Source organism: Salmo salar, unplaced genomic scaffold (genome assembly GCF_905237065.1).
Source record: "Salmo salar unplaced genomic scaffold, Ssal_v3.1, whole genome shotgun sequence".
NCBI lineage: Eukaryota > Metazoa > Chordata > Actinopteri > Salmoniformes > Salmonidae > Salmo > Salmo salar.
Window position 1 is genome coordinate 32,501 of NW_025547750.1, and position 17,793 is coordinate 50,293.

General features: G+C 45.0%; 1 protein-coding gene across 1 annotated transcript in view; it reads right to left on the minus strand.

Moving 5' to 3' along the window:
• Positions 1 to 17,793, minus strand: part of LOC123732427 (WD repeat-containing protein 19) — a gene marked incomplete at its 5' end in the record, with an annotated part of 22,238 nt that extends 4,445 nt beyond the window's left edge. The window contains 12 exon segments of the mRNA XM_045711552.1: positions 3,087 to 3,211; positions 6,395 to 6,491; positions 7,074 to 7,151; positions 8,298 to 8,366; positions 9,043 to 9,152; positions 9,853 to 9,977; positions 10,901 to 11,047; positions 15,766 to 15,849; positions 16,071 to 16,153; positions 17,035 to 17,175; positions 17,347 to 17,404; positions 17,728 to 17,793. Coding sequence (XP_045567508.1) covers positions 3,087 to 3,211; positions 6,395 to 6,491; positions 7,074 to 7,151; positions 8,298 to 8,366; positions 9,043 to 9,152; positions 9,853 to 9,977; positions 10,901 to 11,047; positions 15,766 to 15,849; positions 16,071 to 16,153; positions 17,035 to 17,175; positions 17,347 to 17,404; positions 17,728 to 17,793 — 1,183 coding nt within the window.

Consider the following 17,793-nt stretch of genomic DNA (forward strand, 5'->3'; position numbering starts at 1 on the left):
AAAGCTATTTTAAAATCGGACATATTGAGTGCATAGAGGAGTTCTGTATCTATAATTCTTAAAATAATTGTTATGTTTTTTGTGAACGTTTATCGTGAGTAATTTAGTAAATTCACCGGCAGTGTTCGGAGGGAATGCTAGTCACATGCTAGTCACATGCTAATGTAAAAAGCTGGTTTTTGATATAAATATGAACTTGATTGAACAAAACATGCATGTATTGTATAACATAATGTCCTAGGGTTGTCATCTGATGAAGATCATCAAAGGTTAGTGCTGCATTTAGCTGTGGTTTGGGTTTATGTGACATTATATGCTAGCTTGAAAAATGGGTGTCCCACCTAGCCCATAGAGGTTAACCAGGATGTATGAGTGGAGGATGCTGGGTAGTGTAGTTCTACCATAACCAGGATGTACGAGTGGGGGATGCTGGGTAGTGTAGTTCTACCTTAACTAGGATGTATGAGTGGAGGATGCTGGGTAGTGTAGTTCTACCTTAACCCGGATGTATAAGTGGAGGGTGCTGGGTAGTGTAGTTCCACCTTAACCAGGATGTATGAGTGGAGGATGTTGGGTAGTGTAGTTCTACCTGAACCAGGATTTATGAGTGGAGGATGCTGGGTAGTGTAGTTCTACCTGAACCAGGATATATGAGTGGAGGATGCTGGGTAGTGTAGTTCTACCTTAACCAGGATGTATGAGTGGAGGATGCTGGGTAGTGTAGTTCTATACTATATATACAAAAGTATATGGACACCCCTTCGTTTTAGTGGATTCGGCTATTTTAGCCACATCCGTGTATAAAATCGAGCACAGAGCCATGCAATCTCCATAGACAAACATTGGCAGCAGAATGGCCTTACTGAAGAGCTCAGTGACTTTCAACGTGGCACAGTGACAGAATGCCACCTTTCCAACAAGTCAGTTTGTCAAATTTCTGCCCTGCTAGAGCTGCCCCGGTCAACTGTAAGTGCTGTTATTGTGAAGTAGAAACGTCTAGGAGCAACAACGGCTCAACCGTGAAGTGGTAGGCCACACAAGCTCACAGAACTGGACCGCCGAGTGCTGAAGCGCATAAAAATTGTCTGTCTTCGGTTGATGCTGGGTAGTGTAGTGGTATAGTAGTAGAGGATGCTGGGTAGTGTAGTGGTATACCAACACTACAGAGTTCCAAACTGCCTCTGGAAGCAACGTCAGCACAAGAACTGTTAGCCAGGAGCTTCATGAAATGGGTTTCCGTGGCCAAGCAGCCGCACACAAGCCTAAGATCACCATACGCAATGCCAAGTGTTGGCTGGAGTGGTGTAAAGCTCGCCGCCATTGGACTCTGGAGCAGTGGAAACGCCTTCTCTGGAGTGATGAATCACACTTCACCACCTGGCAGTCCGACGGTCAAATCTGGGTTTGGCGGATGCCAGGAGAACGCTACCTGCCCAAAACCACAGTGCCCACTGTAAAGTTTGGTGGAGGACGAAGAATGGTCTCAGGCTGTTTTTCATGGTTTGGGCTATGCCCCTGGAGGATGCTGGGTAGTGTTGTTCTACCTTAACCAGGATATATGAGTGGAGAATGCTGAGAGTGTAGTGGTTTAGCAGTAGAGGATGCTGGGTAGTGTAGTGGTATAGCAGTAGAGGATGCTGGGTAGTGTAGTGGTATAGCGGTAGAGGATGCTGGATAGTGTAGTGGTTTAGCAGTAGAGGATGCTGGGTAGTGTAGTGGTATAGCAGTGGAGAATGCTGGGTAGTGTAGTGGTATAGCAGTGGAGAATGCTGGGTAGTGTAGTGGTAAAGCGGTAGAGGATGCTGGGTAGTGTAGTGGTAGAGCGGTAGAGGATGCTGGGTAGTGTAGTGGTATAGCGGTAGAGGATGCGGGGTAGTGTAGTGGTAGAGCGGTAGAGGATGCTGGGTAGTGTAGTGGTATAGCAGTGGAGGATGCGGGGTAGTGTAGTGGTAGAGGATGCTGGGTAGTGTGGTGGTAGAGCAGTAGAGGATGCAGGGTAGTGTAGTGGTATAGCAGTAGAGGATGCTGGGTAGTGTAGTGGTATAGCAGTAGAGGATGCTGGGTAGTGTAGTGGTAGAGCAGTAGAGGATGCTGGGTAGTGTAGTGGGAGAGCAGTAGAGGATGCTGGGTAGTGTAGTGGTAGAGCAGTAGAGGATGCTGGGTAGTGTAGTATAGCAGTAGAGGATGCTGGGTAGTGTAGTGGTAGAGCAGTAGAGGATGCTGGGTAGTGTAGTGGTAGAGCAGTAGAGGATGCTGGGTAGTGTAGTGGTAGAGCAGTAGAGGATGCCTGGTAGTGTAGTGGTTTAGCAGTAGAGGATGCTGGGTAGTGTAGTGGTAGAGCAGTAGAGGATGCTGGGTAGTGTAGTGGTATAACGGTAGAGGATGCTGGGTAGTGTAGTGGTAGAGCAGTAGAGGATGCTGGGTAGTGTAATGGTAGAGCAGTAGAGGATGCTGGGTAGTGTAGTGGGAGAGCAGTAGAGGATGCTGGGTAGTGTAGTGGTAGAGCAGTAGAGGATGCTGGGTAGTGTAGTATAGCAGTAGAGGATGCTGGGTAGTGTAGTGGTAGAGCAGTAGAGGATTCTGGGTAGTGTAGTGGTAGAGCAGTAGAGGATGCTGGGTAGTGTAGTGGTAGAGCAGTAGAGGATTCTGGGTAGTGTAGTGGTAGAGCAGTAGAGGATTCTGGGTAGTGTAGTGGTTTAGCAGTAGAGGATGCTGGGTAGTGTAGTGGCATAGCAGTAGAGGATGCTGGGTAGTGTAATGGTATAACGGTAGAGGATGCTGGGTAGTGTAGTGGTATAGCAGTAGAGGATGCTGGGTAGTGTAGTGGTAGAGGATGCTGGGTAGTGTAGTTGTATAGCGGTAGAGGATGCTGGGTAGTGTAGTGGTATATCGGTAGAGGATGCTGGGTAGTGTAGTGGTATAACGGTAAAGGATGCTGGGTAGTGTAGTGGTATAGCAGTAGAGGATGCTGGGTAGTGTAATGGTATAGCAGTAGAAAATGCTGGGTAGTGTAGTGGGAGAGCAGTAGAGGATGCTGGGTAGTGTAATGGTATACCAGTAGAAAATGCTGGGTAGTGTAGTTCTACCTTAACCAGTATGTAGGAGTGGAGGATCATGAGGTTAGTGTTCATCTCAGCAGGGATTCTGATCTTCTGTGTCTGCAGCTCAGTGTACATGCTGAACAGCACGTCATGGGCGTTACGGTAGTTCCCTGGAACACACATGCACACAAACACGTCCTTTATGACATGTACATGAGTGTGTGTATATATGAGTGTTTGTGTGTATATGCAGTACCAGTCAAACGTTTGGACACCTATTCATTCATGGGTTTTTCTTAATTTTTACTATTTTCTACATTGTAGAATAATAGTGACAACATCAACACTATGAAATAACACATGTGGAATCATGTAGTAACCAAAAAAGTGTTAAAACAAAAATAATATATATTTTACATTTGAGATTCTTCAAAGTAGCCACCCTTTGCCTTGATGACAGCTTTGCCCACTCTTCCCATTCTCTCAACCAGCTTCATGAGGTAGTCACAAATTCCACAAATTAACTTTAACCTGTTGGGTCTAGGGGGCAGCATTTGCACGTCTGGATAAAAAAAATGTACCCGATTTAATCTGGTTACTAATCCTACCCAGTAACTAGAATATGCATATACTTATTATATATGGAAAGAAAACACTCTAAAGTTTCCAAAACTGTTTGAATGGTGTCTGTGAGTATAACAGAACTCATTTGGCAGGCAAAACCCTGAGACATTTTCTGACAGGAAGTGGATACCTGATGTGTTGTATTGACTTTAAACCTATCCCATTGAAAAACACAGGGGCTGAGGAATATTTTGGCACTTCCTATTGCTTCCACTAGATGTCACCAGCCTTTACAAAGTGTTTTGAGTCTTCTGGAGGGAGATCTGACCGAACAAGAGCCATGGAACGGTGATGTCCCATTAGACACCTGGCGCGCTACTTCATGTTGGGTACCCTCGTTCCAATACGTTATAAAAGACTATGCATTCGTCCACCTTGAATATTATTCATGTTCTGGTTAAAAAAGGCCCTAATGATTTATGCTATACAACGTTTGACATGTTTGAACGAACGGAAATATATTTTTTCCCCTCGTTCATGACGAGAAGTCCGGCTGGCTTACATCATGTGCTAACGAGACGGAGATTTTTGGACATAAATGATGAGCTTTTTTGAACAAAACTACATTCGTTATGGACCTGTGATACCTGGAAGTGACATCTGATGAAGAGAATCAAAGGTAATGGATTATTTACATAGTATTTTCGATTTTAGATCTCCCCAACATGACGTCTAGTCTGTATCGCAACGCGTATTTTTCTGGGCACAGTGCTCAGATTATTGCAAAGTGTGATTTCCCAGTAAGGTTATTTTTAAATCTGGCAAGTTGATTGCGTTCAAAAGATGTAAATCTATAATTCTTTAAATGACAATATAATATTTTACCAATGTTTTCTAATTTTAATTATTTAATTTGTGACGCTGACTTGACTGCCGGTTATTGGAGGGAAACGATTTCCTCAACATCAATGCCATAGTAAAACGCTGTTTTTGGATATAAATATCAACTTGATAGAACTAAAAATGCATGCATTGTCTAACATAATGTCCTAGGAGTGTCATCTGATGGAGATTGTAAAAGGTTAGTGCATCATTTTAGCTGGTTTTATGGTTTTGGTGACCCTGTCTTTGACTTGACAAAACATTACACACAACTCTTGTAAATGTACTGTCCTAACATACTCTAAATTTATGCTTTCGCCGTAAAACCTTTTTGAAATCGTAAAACGTGGTTAGATTAAGGAGATGTTTATCTTTCAAATGGTGTAACATAGTTGTATTTTTGAAAAATTTGAATTTTGACATTTATTTGGATTCAAATTTGCCGCTCTTGAAATGCACCTGCTGTTGATGGAGTGCACCACGGGTGGCACGCTAGCGTCCCACCTAGCCCCAAGAGGTTAACAAGGCACACCTGTTAATTGAAATGCATTCCAGGTGACTACCTCATGAAGCTGGTTGAGAGAATGCCAAGAGTGTGCAAAGCTGTCATGAAGGCAAAGGGTGGCTACTTTGAAGAATCTCAAGTGTAAAATATATATATTTTTTGTTTTAACACTTTTTTGGTTACTACATGATTCCATAGTTTTGATGTCTTCACTATTATTCTGCAGCGATACGCCATCCCATCTGGTTTGCGCTTAGTGGGACTATAATTTGTTTTTCAACAGGATAATGACCAAGAAGGAGAGTGATGGAGTGCTGCATCAGATGACCTGGCCTCCACAATCACCCGACCTCAACCCAATCGAAATGGTTTGGTTTGAGTTGGACCGTAGAGTGAAGGAAAAGCAGCCACCAAGTGCTCAGCATATGTGGGAACTCCTTCAAAACTGTTGGAAAAGCATTCCAGGTGAAGCTGGTTGAGAGAATGCCAAGAGTGTGCAAAGCTGTCATCAAGGCAAAGGATGGCACTTTGAAGAATGTCAAACATAGAATATATTTTTAATTTGTTTAACACTTTTTTGGTTACTACATGATTCCATATGTGTTATTTCATAGTGTTGATGTCTTCACTATTATTCTACAATGTAGAAAATAGTTTAAAAATAAAGAAAAACCCTTGAATGAGTCGGTGTGTCCAAACTTTTGACTGGTACTGTGTCTGTATATGAGTTTGCGTGTGTGTATGTATATATATATATATATATATATATATTATGTATAATTGATATATATTATATATTATATATAAAATATATATTATATATAATATATATATATATATATATTATGTATAATTGATATATATTATATATTATATATAAAATATATATTATATATAATATATATATATATATTATATATATATATATATATATATATATATATATATATATATATATATATATATAATGTATATTTTATATATAATATATAATATATATCAATTATACATAATATATATATATATATTATATATAATATAATATATTATATATAAATTATATATAATATATATATATATATATATTATGTATAATTGATATATATTATATATAAAATATATATTATTATTATATATATTTTGTGTATATATATATTATATATATATTTTATATATATATTTTGTATATATATATTATATATATTTTATATATATATACATATTATATATATATTTTGTATATATATATATATATATATTATATATATATTTTATATATATAATTTATATATATAATTTATATATATATAATTGATATATATTATATACTAAATATATTATATACATTAAATATATAAAATATATTATATATATAAAATCTATAAAATGTATGAGTGTGTACCTGCAGACTGCTCCTCTCTAGCGATGATGATTGCAGTACATGCTGCCTCTCTGTACTGCAGCAGGCCCATGTAGAGACGGAACAGATACTTGGCATCCTGGGAGGAGGGGAAGACAACAACATCACTCAGTGATAGGCTCCCTGTCAGACGGCAGCCAATCAGAGGGCACGTCAGAGAGAGCAAACACATGGCTTGGCTGGCAGGGTGGGGACAGAGAGCCCACAGAATGCTTATAGTGTAAAATAAAGATTTAAAGTCTCTCTCTCTCTCTCTCTCTCTCTCTCTCTCTCTCTCTGTCTCCTCTCTGTCTCCTTCTCTCTCTCTCCCCCTCTCCGTCTCTCTCTCTCTCTGTCTCTCTCTCTGTCTGTCTGTCTCTCTCTCTATCTGTCTCTCTCTCTCTCTGTCTCCTTCTCTCTCTCTCTCTGTCTCTCTCTCTCTCTCTCTCTCTCTCTCTCTCTCTCTCTCTCTCTCTCTCTCTCTCTCTCTCTCTCTCTCTCTCTCTCTCTCTCTCCCTCCCTCCCTCCCTCCCTCCCTCCCTCCCTCCCTCCCTGAGAGAGAGTCAGAGGAAAAACAGAAGAACAGGAAAGAGCGAGCTAGGGGAAAGAAAAGCCAAACGACTATTCCAATCAATTAAAGACAGACAGATAGATATTGATAAGGTAGTATAATACTGATTACCTTGGGCATGCCGTCACTCTCCCCCATCAGGTAATCAATCAGCTGATTGGTCAAAGACTCATCCTTGGCTTGTCCCACCTGGAAAACACACACAGTCTTGTATAACTAACCTTGTGGGGACACACTTACCCTAAAACACACAGTCTTGTATAACTAACCTTGTGGACACACACACACAGTCTTGTATAACTAACCTTGTGGGGACACACACACACAGTCTTGTATAACTAACCTTGTGGGGACACACTTACCCTAAAACACACAGTCTTGTATAACTAACCTTGTGGGGACACACAGACACACACACACACACACACACACACACACACACACACACACACACACACACACACACACACACACACACACACACACACACACACACACACACACACACACACACAGTCTTGTATAACTAACCTTGTGGGGACACAATTCAGTCCTATTCAAAATACTATTTTCCCTAACCCCTAGCTCCTAACCCATACTCTTAATCCTAACCCTAGCTCCTAACCCATACTCTTAACCCTAACCCTAACCCTAGCTCCTAACCCATACTCTTAACCCTAAACCCTAGCTCCTAACCCATACTCTTAACCCTAAACCCTAGCTCCTAACCCATACTCTTAACCCTAAACCCTAGCTCCTAACCCATACTCTTAACCCTAAACCCTAGCTCCTAACCTTAGTTCCTAACCCTAGTTCCTAACCCTACCTCCTAACCCTACCTCCTAACCCTAGTTCCTAACCCTACCTCCTAACCCTAGCTCCTAACCCCAGCTCCTAACCCTAGCTCCTAACCCTAGCTCCTAACTCTAGCTCCTAGCCCCTAACCCTAGCTCCTAACCCATACTCTTAACCCTAAACCCTAGCTCCTAACCTTAGTTCCTAACCCTAGTTCCTAACCCTAGTTCCTAACCCTACCTCCTAACCCTAGCCCCTAACCCTAGCCCCTAACCCTAGATCCTAACCCTAGCTACTAACCCTAGCTCCTAGCCCCTAACCCTACCTCCTAACCCTACCTCCTAACCCTAGCTCCTAACCCTAGCTCCTAACCCTAAACCCCCTACAAACAGCATTTGACCTTGTGGGGACCAACAAAATGTCCCCAGTTGGTCAAATGTTAGTTAGTTTACTATTATTGTGGAGACTTCTGGTCCAAGTTTAGTTAAACACACACACGCACAGAACACACACACACAAACACACACACACACTCCTCACCGTCTCTATAGCCATCTCGATGGCCAGGTTGTCATCAGTGTTGGGACATTTCAGGAAGTGCTTCAGAGCCTGAGAGAGAGAGAGAAGAGTAAAGAGAGAGAGAAGAAGAGAAGACAGAGAGAGAGAGAGAGAGACAGAGACAGAGAGAGACAGAGAGAGAGAGAGAGAGAGAGAGAGACAGAGACAGACAGAGACAGAGAGAGACAGAGAGAGAGAGAGAGAGAGAGAGAGAGAGAGAGAGAGACAGACAGACAGACAGACAGACAGACAGACAGACAGACAGACAGACAGACAGACAGACAGACAGACAGACAGATAGACAGATACATAGATACATAGATACATAGACAGATAGACAGATAGATAGATAGATAGATAGATAGATAGATAGATAGATAGATAGATAGATAGATAGATAGATAGATAGATAGATAGATAGACAGATAGATAGACAGATACATAGATACATAGACAGATAGACAGATAGATAGATAGATAGATAGATAGATAGATAGATAGATAGATAGATAGATAGATAGATAGATAGATAGATAGATAGATAGATAGATAGATAGATAGACAGATACATAGACAGATAGATAGACAGATACATAGATAGATAGATAGATAGATAGATAGATAGATAGATAGATAGATAGATAGATAGATAGATAGATAGATAGATAGATAGATAGATAGATAGATAGATAGATAGATAGATAGATAGATAGATAGATGTCCATACTTTGCTGTACTGGCCAGACTTGTGGAAGAACTTCCCAGCCTGGAGGTGTTTGTTCTGCCCCTGGAAGTAGAGAGCAATACTCTGGTAGTCCTCCTGGGTGGCCTCAGAGCCTGCACACACACACACACACACACACACACACACACACACACACACACACACACACACACACACACACACACACACACACACACACACACACACACACACACACACAGAGAGAGAAATACTCACTACTTTCCACTGATATATGAATGCAGCAACACTAACAGGGTACATCTGATAGGAAGAAAAACGACAGACCCCCCTCCTCCTCCCAGACCCCCCCTCCTCCCAGCCAACAGCCCCCCCTCCTCCTCCCAGACCCCCCCTCCTCCTCTCAGCCCAGACCCCCCCTCCTCCTCTCAGCCCACAGACCCCCCCCTCCTCCTCCCAGCCACCCCCTCCTCCTCTCAGCCCACCCCCCTCCTCCCAGCCCCCCCCTCCTCCCAGCCCCCCTCCTCCTCCCAGCCCCCCCTCCTCCTCTCTCCATCCTCTCCCTCCCCCTCTCTCTCTCCCCCTCCTCCTCTCAGCCCACCCCCCCTCCTCCCAACCCCCCTCCTCCTCCCAGCCCCCCCCTCCTCCTAGCCCCCCCTCCTCCTCTCAGCCCAGACCCCCCCTCCTCCTCCTAGACCCCCTCCCCCTCCTCCTCCTCTCAGCCCAGCCCCCCCTCCTCCTCCCAGACCCCCCCTCCTCCTCTCAGCCCACAGACCCCCCCCTCCTCCTCCCAGCCCCCTCCCCTCCTCTCAGCCCAGAGACAGAGAGACTGACTGATGATGTCTGCGTAGCTGTCCATCTGCCCGTGCTGCTGAGCCAACTGGAAGGCCTCGTCGTTACAGTGGGACAACACCAGGAACTGGATGGCTGAACCATAGTCACTGAGACGCAGGAAGAACCTGAAACACACACACACACACACACACACGCGCACACACACACACACACACACACACGCACACACACACGCACACGCACACGCACGCGCACGCACACACACACACACACACACACACAACTGTAGTCACACACCGCACATTCCACATAGAATCATAATAAAAGTAGTCTGTCCCTCTGACTGACTGTCTGATCCTCTGACTGTGTGACTGTCTCTCTGACTGACTGTCTGACTGTCTCTCTGACTGTGTGACTGTCTCTCTGACTGTCCCTCTGACTGACTGTCTGTCCCTCTGACTGACTGTCTGTCCCTCTGACTGACTGTCTGATCCTCTGACTGTGTGACTGTCTCTCTGACTGACTGTCTGACTGTCTCTCTGACTGTGTGACTGTCTCTTTGACTGACTGTCTGACTGTCTCTCTGACTGTCCCTCTGACTGACTGTCTGTCCCTCTGACTGACTGTCCCTCTGACTGTCTGTCCCTCTGACTGTGTGACTGTCTCTCTGACTGACTGTCTCTCTGACTGTCCCTCTGACTATGTGACTGTCTGTCTCTCTGACTGACTGACCGTCTGTCTGTCTCTCTGACTGACTGTCTGTCTGACTGTTTGTCCCTCTGACTGCCTGTCCCTCTGACTGACTGTCTGATCCTCTGACTGACTGTCTGTCCCTCTGACTGTCTGTCTGACTGACTGTCTGTCCCTCTGACTGTGTGACTGTCCCTCTGACTGACTGACCGTCTGTCTGTCTCTCTGACTGACTGTTTGTCCCTTTGACTGTCTGTCCCTCTGACTGACTGTCTGATCCTCTGACTGACTGTCTGTCCCTCTGACTGTCTGTGACTGACTGACTGTCTGTCCCTCTGACTGTGTGACTGTCCCTCTGACTGACTGACCGTCCGTCCGTCCGTCTGTCTGTCCCCACCTGGCAACCATCTTGGCCCCGTCGATGCTCTGCGTCTCTCTGACAATGCGGACGGCGTCTTCAGGGTTGTTGAGGTGTTCCAGCAACACCCGGATCACGTTGTCCCAGTCCCTGGCACTCTCATAGGCCTGGGCAGCCTCCTTAAACCTGACACACACACAACATTATCCCAGTCCCTGGCCCTCTCATAGGCCTGGGCAGCCTCCTTAAACCTGACACACACACAACATTATCCCAGTCCCTGGCACTCTCATAGGCCTGGGCAGCCTCCTTAAACCTGACACACACAACATTATCCCAGTCCCTGGCCCTCTCATAGGCCTGGGCAGCCTCCTTAAACCTGACACACACACAACATTATCCCAGTCCCTGGCCCTCTCATAGGCCTGGGCAGCCTCCTTAAACCTGACACACACAACATTATCCCAGTCCCTGGCACTCTCATAGGCCTGGGCAGCCTCCTTAAACCTGTCACACACAACATTATCCCAGTCCCTGGTCCTCTCATAGGCCTGGGCAGCCTCCTTAAACCTGACACACACACAACATTATCCCAGTCCCTGGCCCTCTCATAGGCCTGGGCAGCCTCCTTAAACCTGTCACACACACAACATTATCCCAGTCCCTGGTACTCTCATAGGCCTGGGCAGCCTCCTTAAACCTGACACACACACAACATTATCCCAGTCCCTGGCCCTCTCATAGGCCTGGGCAGCCTCCTTAAACCTGACACACACACAACATTATCCCAGTCCCTGGCCCTCTCATAGGCCTGGGCAGCCTCCTTAAACCTGACACACACAACATTATCCCAGTCCCTGGCACTCTCATAGGCCTGGGCAGCCTCCTTAAACCTGACACACACACAACATTATCCCAGTCCCTGGCCCTCTCATAGGCCTGGGCAGCCTCCTTAAACCTGACACACACACAACATTATCCCAGTCCCTGGCACTCTCATAGGCCTGGGCAGCCTCCTTAAACCTGTCACACACACAACATTATCCCAGTCCCTGGCCCTCTCATAGGCCTGGGCAGCCTCCTTAAACCTGACACACACACAACATTATCCCAGTCCCTGGCCCTCTCATAGGCCTGGGCAGCCTCCTTAAACCTGACACACACAACATTATCCCAGTCCCTGGCACTCTCATAGGCCTGGGCAGCCTCCTTAAACCTGACACACACACAACATTATCCCAGTCCCTGGCCCTCTCATAGGCCTGGGCAGCCTCCTTAAACCTGACACACACACAACATTATCCCAGTCCCTGGCACTCTCATAGGCCTGGGCAGCCTCCTTAACCTGTTGGGTCTAGGGGGCAGCATTTGCACGTCTGGATAAAAAAAATGTACCCGATTTAATCTGGTTACTAATCCTACCCAGTAACTAGAATATGCATATACTTATTATATATGGATAGAAAACACTCTAAAGTTTCCAAAACTGTTTGAATGGTGTCTGTGAGTATAACAGAACTCATTTGGCAGGCAAAACCCTGAGACATTTTCTGACAGGAAGTGGATACCTGATGTGTTGTATTGATTTTAAACCTATCCCAATGAAAAACACAGGGGTTTAGGAATATTTTGGCACTTCCTATTGCTTCCACTAGATGTCACCAGCCTTTACAAAGTGTTTTGAGTCTTCTGGAGGGAGATCTGACCGAACAAGAGCCATGGAACGGTGATGTCCCATTAGACACCTGGCGCGCTACTTCATGTTGGGTACCCTCGTTCCAATACGTTATAAAAGGCTATGCATTCGTCCACCTTGAATATTATTCATGTTCTGGTTAAAAAAGGCCCTAATGATTTATGCTATACAACGTTTGACATGTTTGAACGAACGGAAATATATTTTTTCCCCTCGTTCATGACGAGAAGTCCGGCTGGCTTACATCATGTGCTAACGAGACGGAGATTTTTGGACATAAATGATGAGCTTTTTTGAACAAAACTACATTCGTTATGGACCTGTGATACCTGGAAGTGACATCTGATGAAGAGAATCAAAGGTAATGGATTATTTACATAGTATTTTCGATTTTAGATCTCCCCAACATGACGTCTAGTCTGTATCGCAACGCGTATTTTTCTGGGCACAGTGCTCAGATTATTGCAAAGTGTGATTTCCCAGTAAGGTTATTTTTAAATCTGGCAAGTTGATTGCGTTCAAAAGATGTAAATCTATAATTCTTTAAATGACAATATAATATTTTACCAATGTTTTCTAATTTTAATTATTTAATTTGTGACGCTGACTTGACTGCCGGTTATTGGAGGGAAACGATTTCCTCAACATCAATGCCATAGTAAAACGCTGTTTTTGTATATAAATATGAACTTGATAGAACTAAAAATGCATGCATTGTCTAACATAATGTCCTAGGAGTGTCATCTGATGGAGATTGTAAAAGGTTAGTGTATCATTTTAGCTGGTTTTATGGTTTTGGTGACCCTGTCTTTGACTTGACAAAACATTACACACAACTCTTGTAAATGTACTGTCCTAACATACTCTAAATTTATGCTTTCGCCGTAAAACCTTTTTGAAATCGTAAAACGTGGTTAGATTAAGGAGATGTTTATCTTTCAAATGGTGTAACATAGTTGTATTTTTGAAAAATTTGAATTTTGACATTTATTTGGATTCAAATTTGCCGCTCTTGAAATGCACCTGCTGTTGATGGAGTGCACCACAGGTGGCACGCTAGCGTCCCACCTAGCCCCAAGAGGTTAAACCTGTCACACACACAACATTATCCCAGTCCCTGGCCCTCTCATAGGCCTGGGCAGCCTCCTTAAACCTGACACACACACAACATTATCCCAGTCCCTGGCACTCTCATAGGCCTGGGCAGCCTCCTTAAACCTGACACACACACAACATTATCCCAGTCCCTGGCCCTCTCATAGGCCTGGGCAGCCTCCTTAAACCTGACACACACAACATTATCCCAGTCCCTGGCACTCTCATAGGCCTGGGCAGCCTCCTTAAACCTGACACACACACAACATTATCCCAGTCCCTGGTACTCTCATAGGCCTGGGCAGCCTCCTTAAACCTGACACACACACAACATTATCCCAGTCCCTCACACTGTCTCCTTAAACCTGACAAACACAACATTATCCCAGTCCCTGGTACTCTCATAGGCCTGGGCAGCATCCTTAAACCTGACACACACACAACATTATCCCAGTCCCTCACACTGTCTCCTTAAACCTGACAAACACAACATTATCCCAGTCCCTGGCACTCTCATAGGCCTGGGCAGCCTCCTTAAACCTGACACACACAACATTATCCCAGTCCCTGGTACTCTCATAGGCCTGGGCAGCCTCCTTAAACCTGACACACACAACATTATCCCAGTCCCTGGTACTCTCATAGGCCTGGGCAGCCTCCTTAAACCTGACACACACACAACATTATCCCAGTCCCTGGCACTCTCATAGGCCTGGGCAGCCTCCTTAAACCTGACACACACACAACATTATCCCAGTCCCTGGCCCTCTCATAGGCCTGGGCAGCCTCCTTAAACCTGACACACACACAACATTATCCCAGTCCCTGGCCCTCTCATAGGCCTGGGCAGCATCCTTAAACCTGACACACACAACATTATCCCAGTCCCTGGCACTCTCATAGGCCTGGGCAGCCTCCTTAAACCTGACACACACACAACATTATCCCAGTCCCTGGCACTCTCATAGGCCTGGGCAGCCTCCTTAAACCTGACACACACAACATTATCCCAGTCCCTCACACTGTCTCCTTAAACCTGACACACACAACATTATCCCAGTCCCTGGCACTCTCATAGGCCTGGGCAGCCTCCTTAAACCTGACACACACACAACATTATCCCAGTCCCTGGCACTCTCATAGGCCTGGGCAGCCTCCTTAAACCTGACACACACAACATTATCCCAGTCCCTGGCCCTCTCATAGGCCTGGGCAGCCTCCTTAAACCTGACACACACACAACATTATCCCAGTCTCTGGCACTCTCATAGGCCTGGGCAGCCTCCTTAAACCTGACACACACACAACATTATCCCAGTCCCTGGCACTCTCATAGGCCTGGGCAGCCTCCTTAAACCTGTCACACACACAACATTATCCCAGTCCCTCACACTGTCTCCTTAAACACACAATATTATCCCAGTCCCCTCACACTGTCTCCTTAAACACACAATATTATCCCAGTCCCTCACACTGTCTCCTTAAACACACAACATTATCCCAGTCCCCTCACACTGTCTCCTTAAACACACAACATTATCCCAGTCACTCACACTGTCTCCTTAAACACACAATATTATCCCAGTCCCTCACACTGTCTCCTTAAACACACAACATTATCCCAGTCCCTCACACTGTCTCCTTAAACACACAATATTATCCCAGTCCCTCACACTGTCTCCTTAAACACACAACATTATCCCAGTCCCCTCACACTGTCTCCTTAAACACACAACATTATCCCAGTCCCCTCACACTGTCTCCTTAAACACACAATATTATCCCAGTCCCTCACACTGTCTCCTTAAACACACAACATTATCCCAGTCCCCTCACACTGTCTCCTTAAACACACAACATTATCCCAGTCCCCTCACACTGTCTCCTTAAACACACAACATTATCCCAGTCCCTCACACTGGCTCCTTAAACACACAACATTATCCCAGTCCCTCACACTGTCTCCTTAAACACACAATATTATCCCAGTCCCCTCACACTGTCTCCTTAAACACACAACATTATCCCAGTCCCCTCACACTGTCTCCTTAAACACACAACATTATCCCAGTCCCCTCACACTGTCTCCTTAAACCACAGCGGTGGTACCTACTTTCCGTCCATCTCCTTGGCCTTGGCGTACTGCAGGTGGATCTTAGGAGAGGAGACCTGAGGAAGTAACTCTCCTACTTTAGACCTGAGAGAGAGAGATGGGGAGGGAGAGGGAGAGAGAGGGAGAGAGAGGGAGAGAAAGAGAGAGAGAGAGGGAGAGAGAGGGAGAGAGAGACAGAGAGAGAGAAAGAGAGAGAGAGAGAGAGAGACGCAGAGGGAGTGTTTTATGTGTTTTTCTATAATCTCTGTGTGTGTGTGTGTGTGTGTGTGTGTGTGTGTGTGTGTGTGTGTGTGTGTGTCTCTCACCAGTTCTTGCAGCGTATGTAGACTGAAGCAGCCTTGTCATAATACTGTCCCTTCTCATATAACTGGGCTGCTTCAGAGAACTGCTGTAGAAACACAACACAGACAGAGAGAGAGAGAGTTAGTACTGTCTCTTCTGATACAACAGAGAGAGACGGAGAGAGAGAGAGAGAGAGAGACGGAGAGATATAGAGATAGATAGGATAGATAGAGGCAGAGAGGAAGACAGACATCTAGGTAGAGAGAGAAGGATGGATGGACAGACACCTTCATGTGCTCCAGTATAACTCCACAGTCTTTCTCCAGGACAGATAGATATAGAGAGAGATAGAGGTAGAGAGTGATAACTCCACAGTCTTTCTTCAGGACAGATAGAAATAGAGAGAGATAGAGGTAGAGAGTGATAACTCCACAGTCTTTCTTCAGGCCAGATAGAAATAGAGAGAGATAGAGGTAGAGAGTGATAACTCCACAGTCTTTCTTCAGGACAGATAGAAATAGAGAGAGATAGAGGTAGAGAGTGATACCTTCATGTTCTCCAGTATAACTCCACAGTCTTTCTTCAGGACAGATAGAAATAGAGAGAGATAGAGGTAGAGAGTGATAACTCCACAGTCTTTCTTCAGGACAGATAGAAATACAGAGAGATAGAGGTAGAGAGTGATAACTCCACAGTCTTTCTTCAGGACAGATAGAAATAGAGAGAGATAGAGGTAGAGAGTGATAACTCCACAGTCTTTCTTCAGGACAGATAGAAATAGAGCGAGATAGAGGTAGAGAGTGATAACTCCACAGTCTTTCTTCAGGACAGATATAAATAGAGAGAGATAGAGGTAGAGAGTGATAACTCCACAGTCTTTCTTCAGGACAGATAGAAATAGAGAGAGATAGAGGTAGAGAGTGATAACTCCACAGTCTTTCTTCAGGACAGATAGAAATAGAGAGAGATAGAGGTAGAGAGTGATACCTTCATGTTCTCCAGTATAACTCCACAGTCTTTCTTCAGGACTCTGCTCGGGTGAGCGATGGCCTGGGCCGCGCCTCTTCTGATGTCACCCATCCTGATTGACATCCTGGCCACACCCCCCTGACATGCCTCATCATGCTCCTGGGACCACACACACGCACACGCGCACACACACACACACACATAGAGAGAGAGAGAGAGAAAGGAGGAAAGATAGAGGGTAGGATGTTTTTAAATCCTTTAATACAGAAAATAAAAAGCTTGTATGGAAAACAAAACTACAACACACTGCAGAGGATAGTAGTGACTTGCCTTGTTGTTGTGGGTCATACCTTTCTCATAGTGAGACAGGGCATTCACATAGTCTCCTCTATAGAGAGAGAGACAGACAGAGACAGAGAGAGACAGAGAGACAGAGAGAGAGACAGAGAGAGAGAGACGAGAGAGAGAGAGAGAGAGAGAGAGAGAGAGAGACAGCGAGTGAGAGACAGAGAGAGACAGAGAGAGAGACAGAGAGAGAGAGAGAGAGAGAGAGACAGAGAGAGAGAGAGAGAGAGGACAGAGAGAGAGAGAGAGAGAGAGAGATCAATCACTAGGACATGATATAAAACTAAAAGCATGTGTGTGTGTGTGTGTGTGTGTGTGTGTGTGTGTGTGTGTGTGTGTGTGTGTGTGTGTGTGTGTGTATCTTACATGAACTCCAGCTGAACAGCGTACTCCTTTGATATGAACGGTATCTGGTCCTCAGCCAGTCTCTTA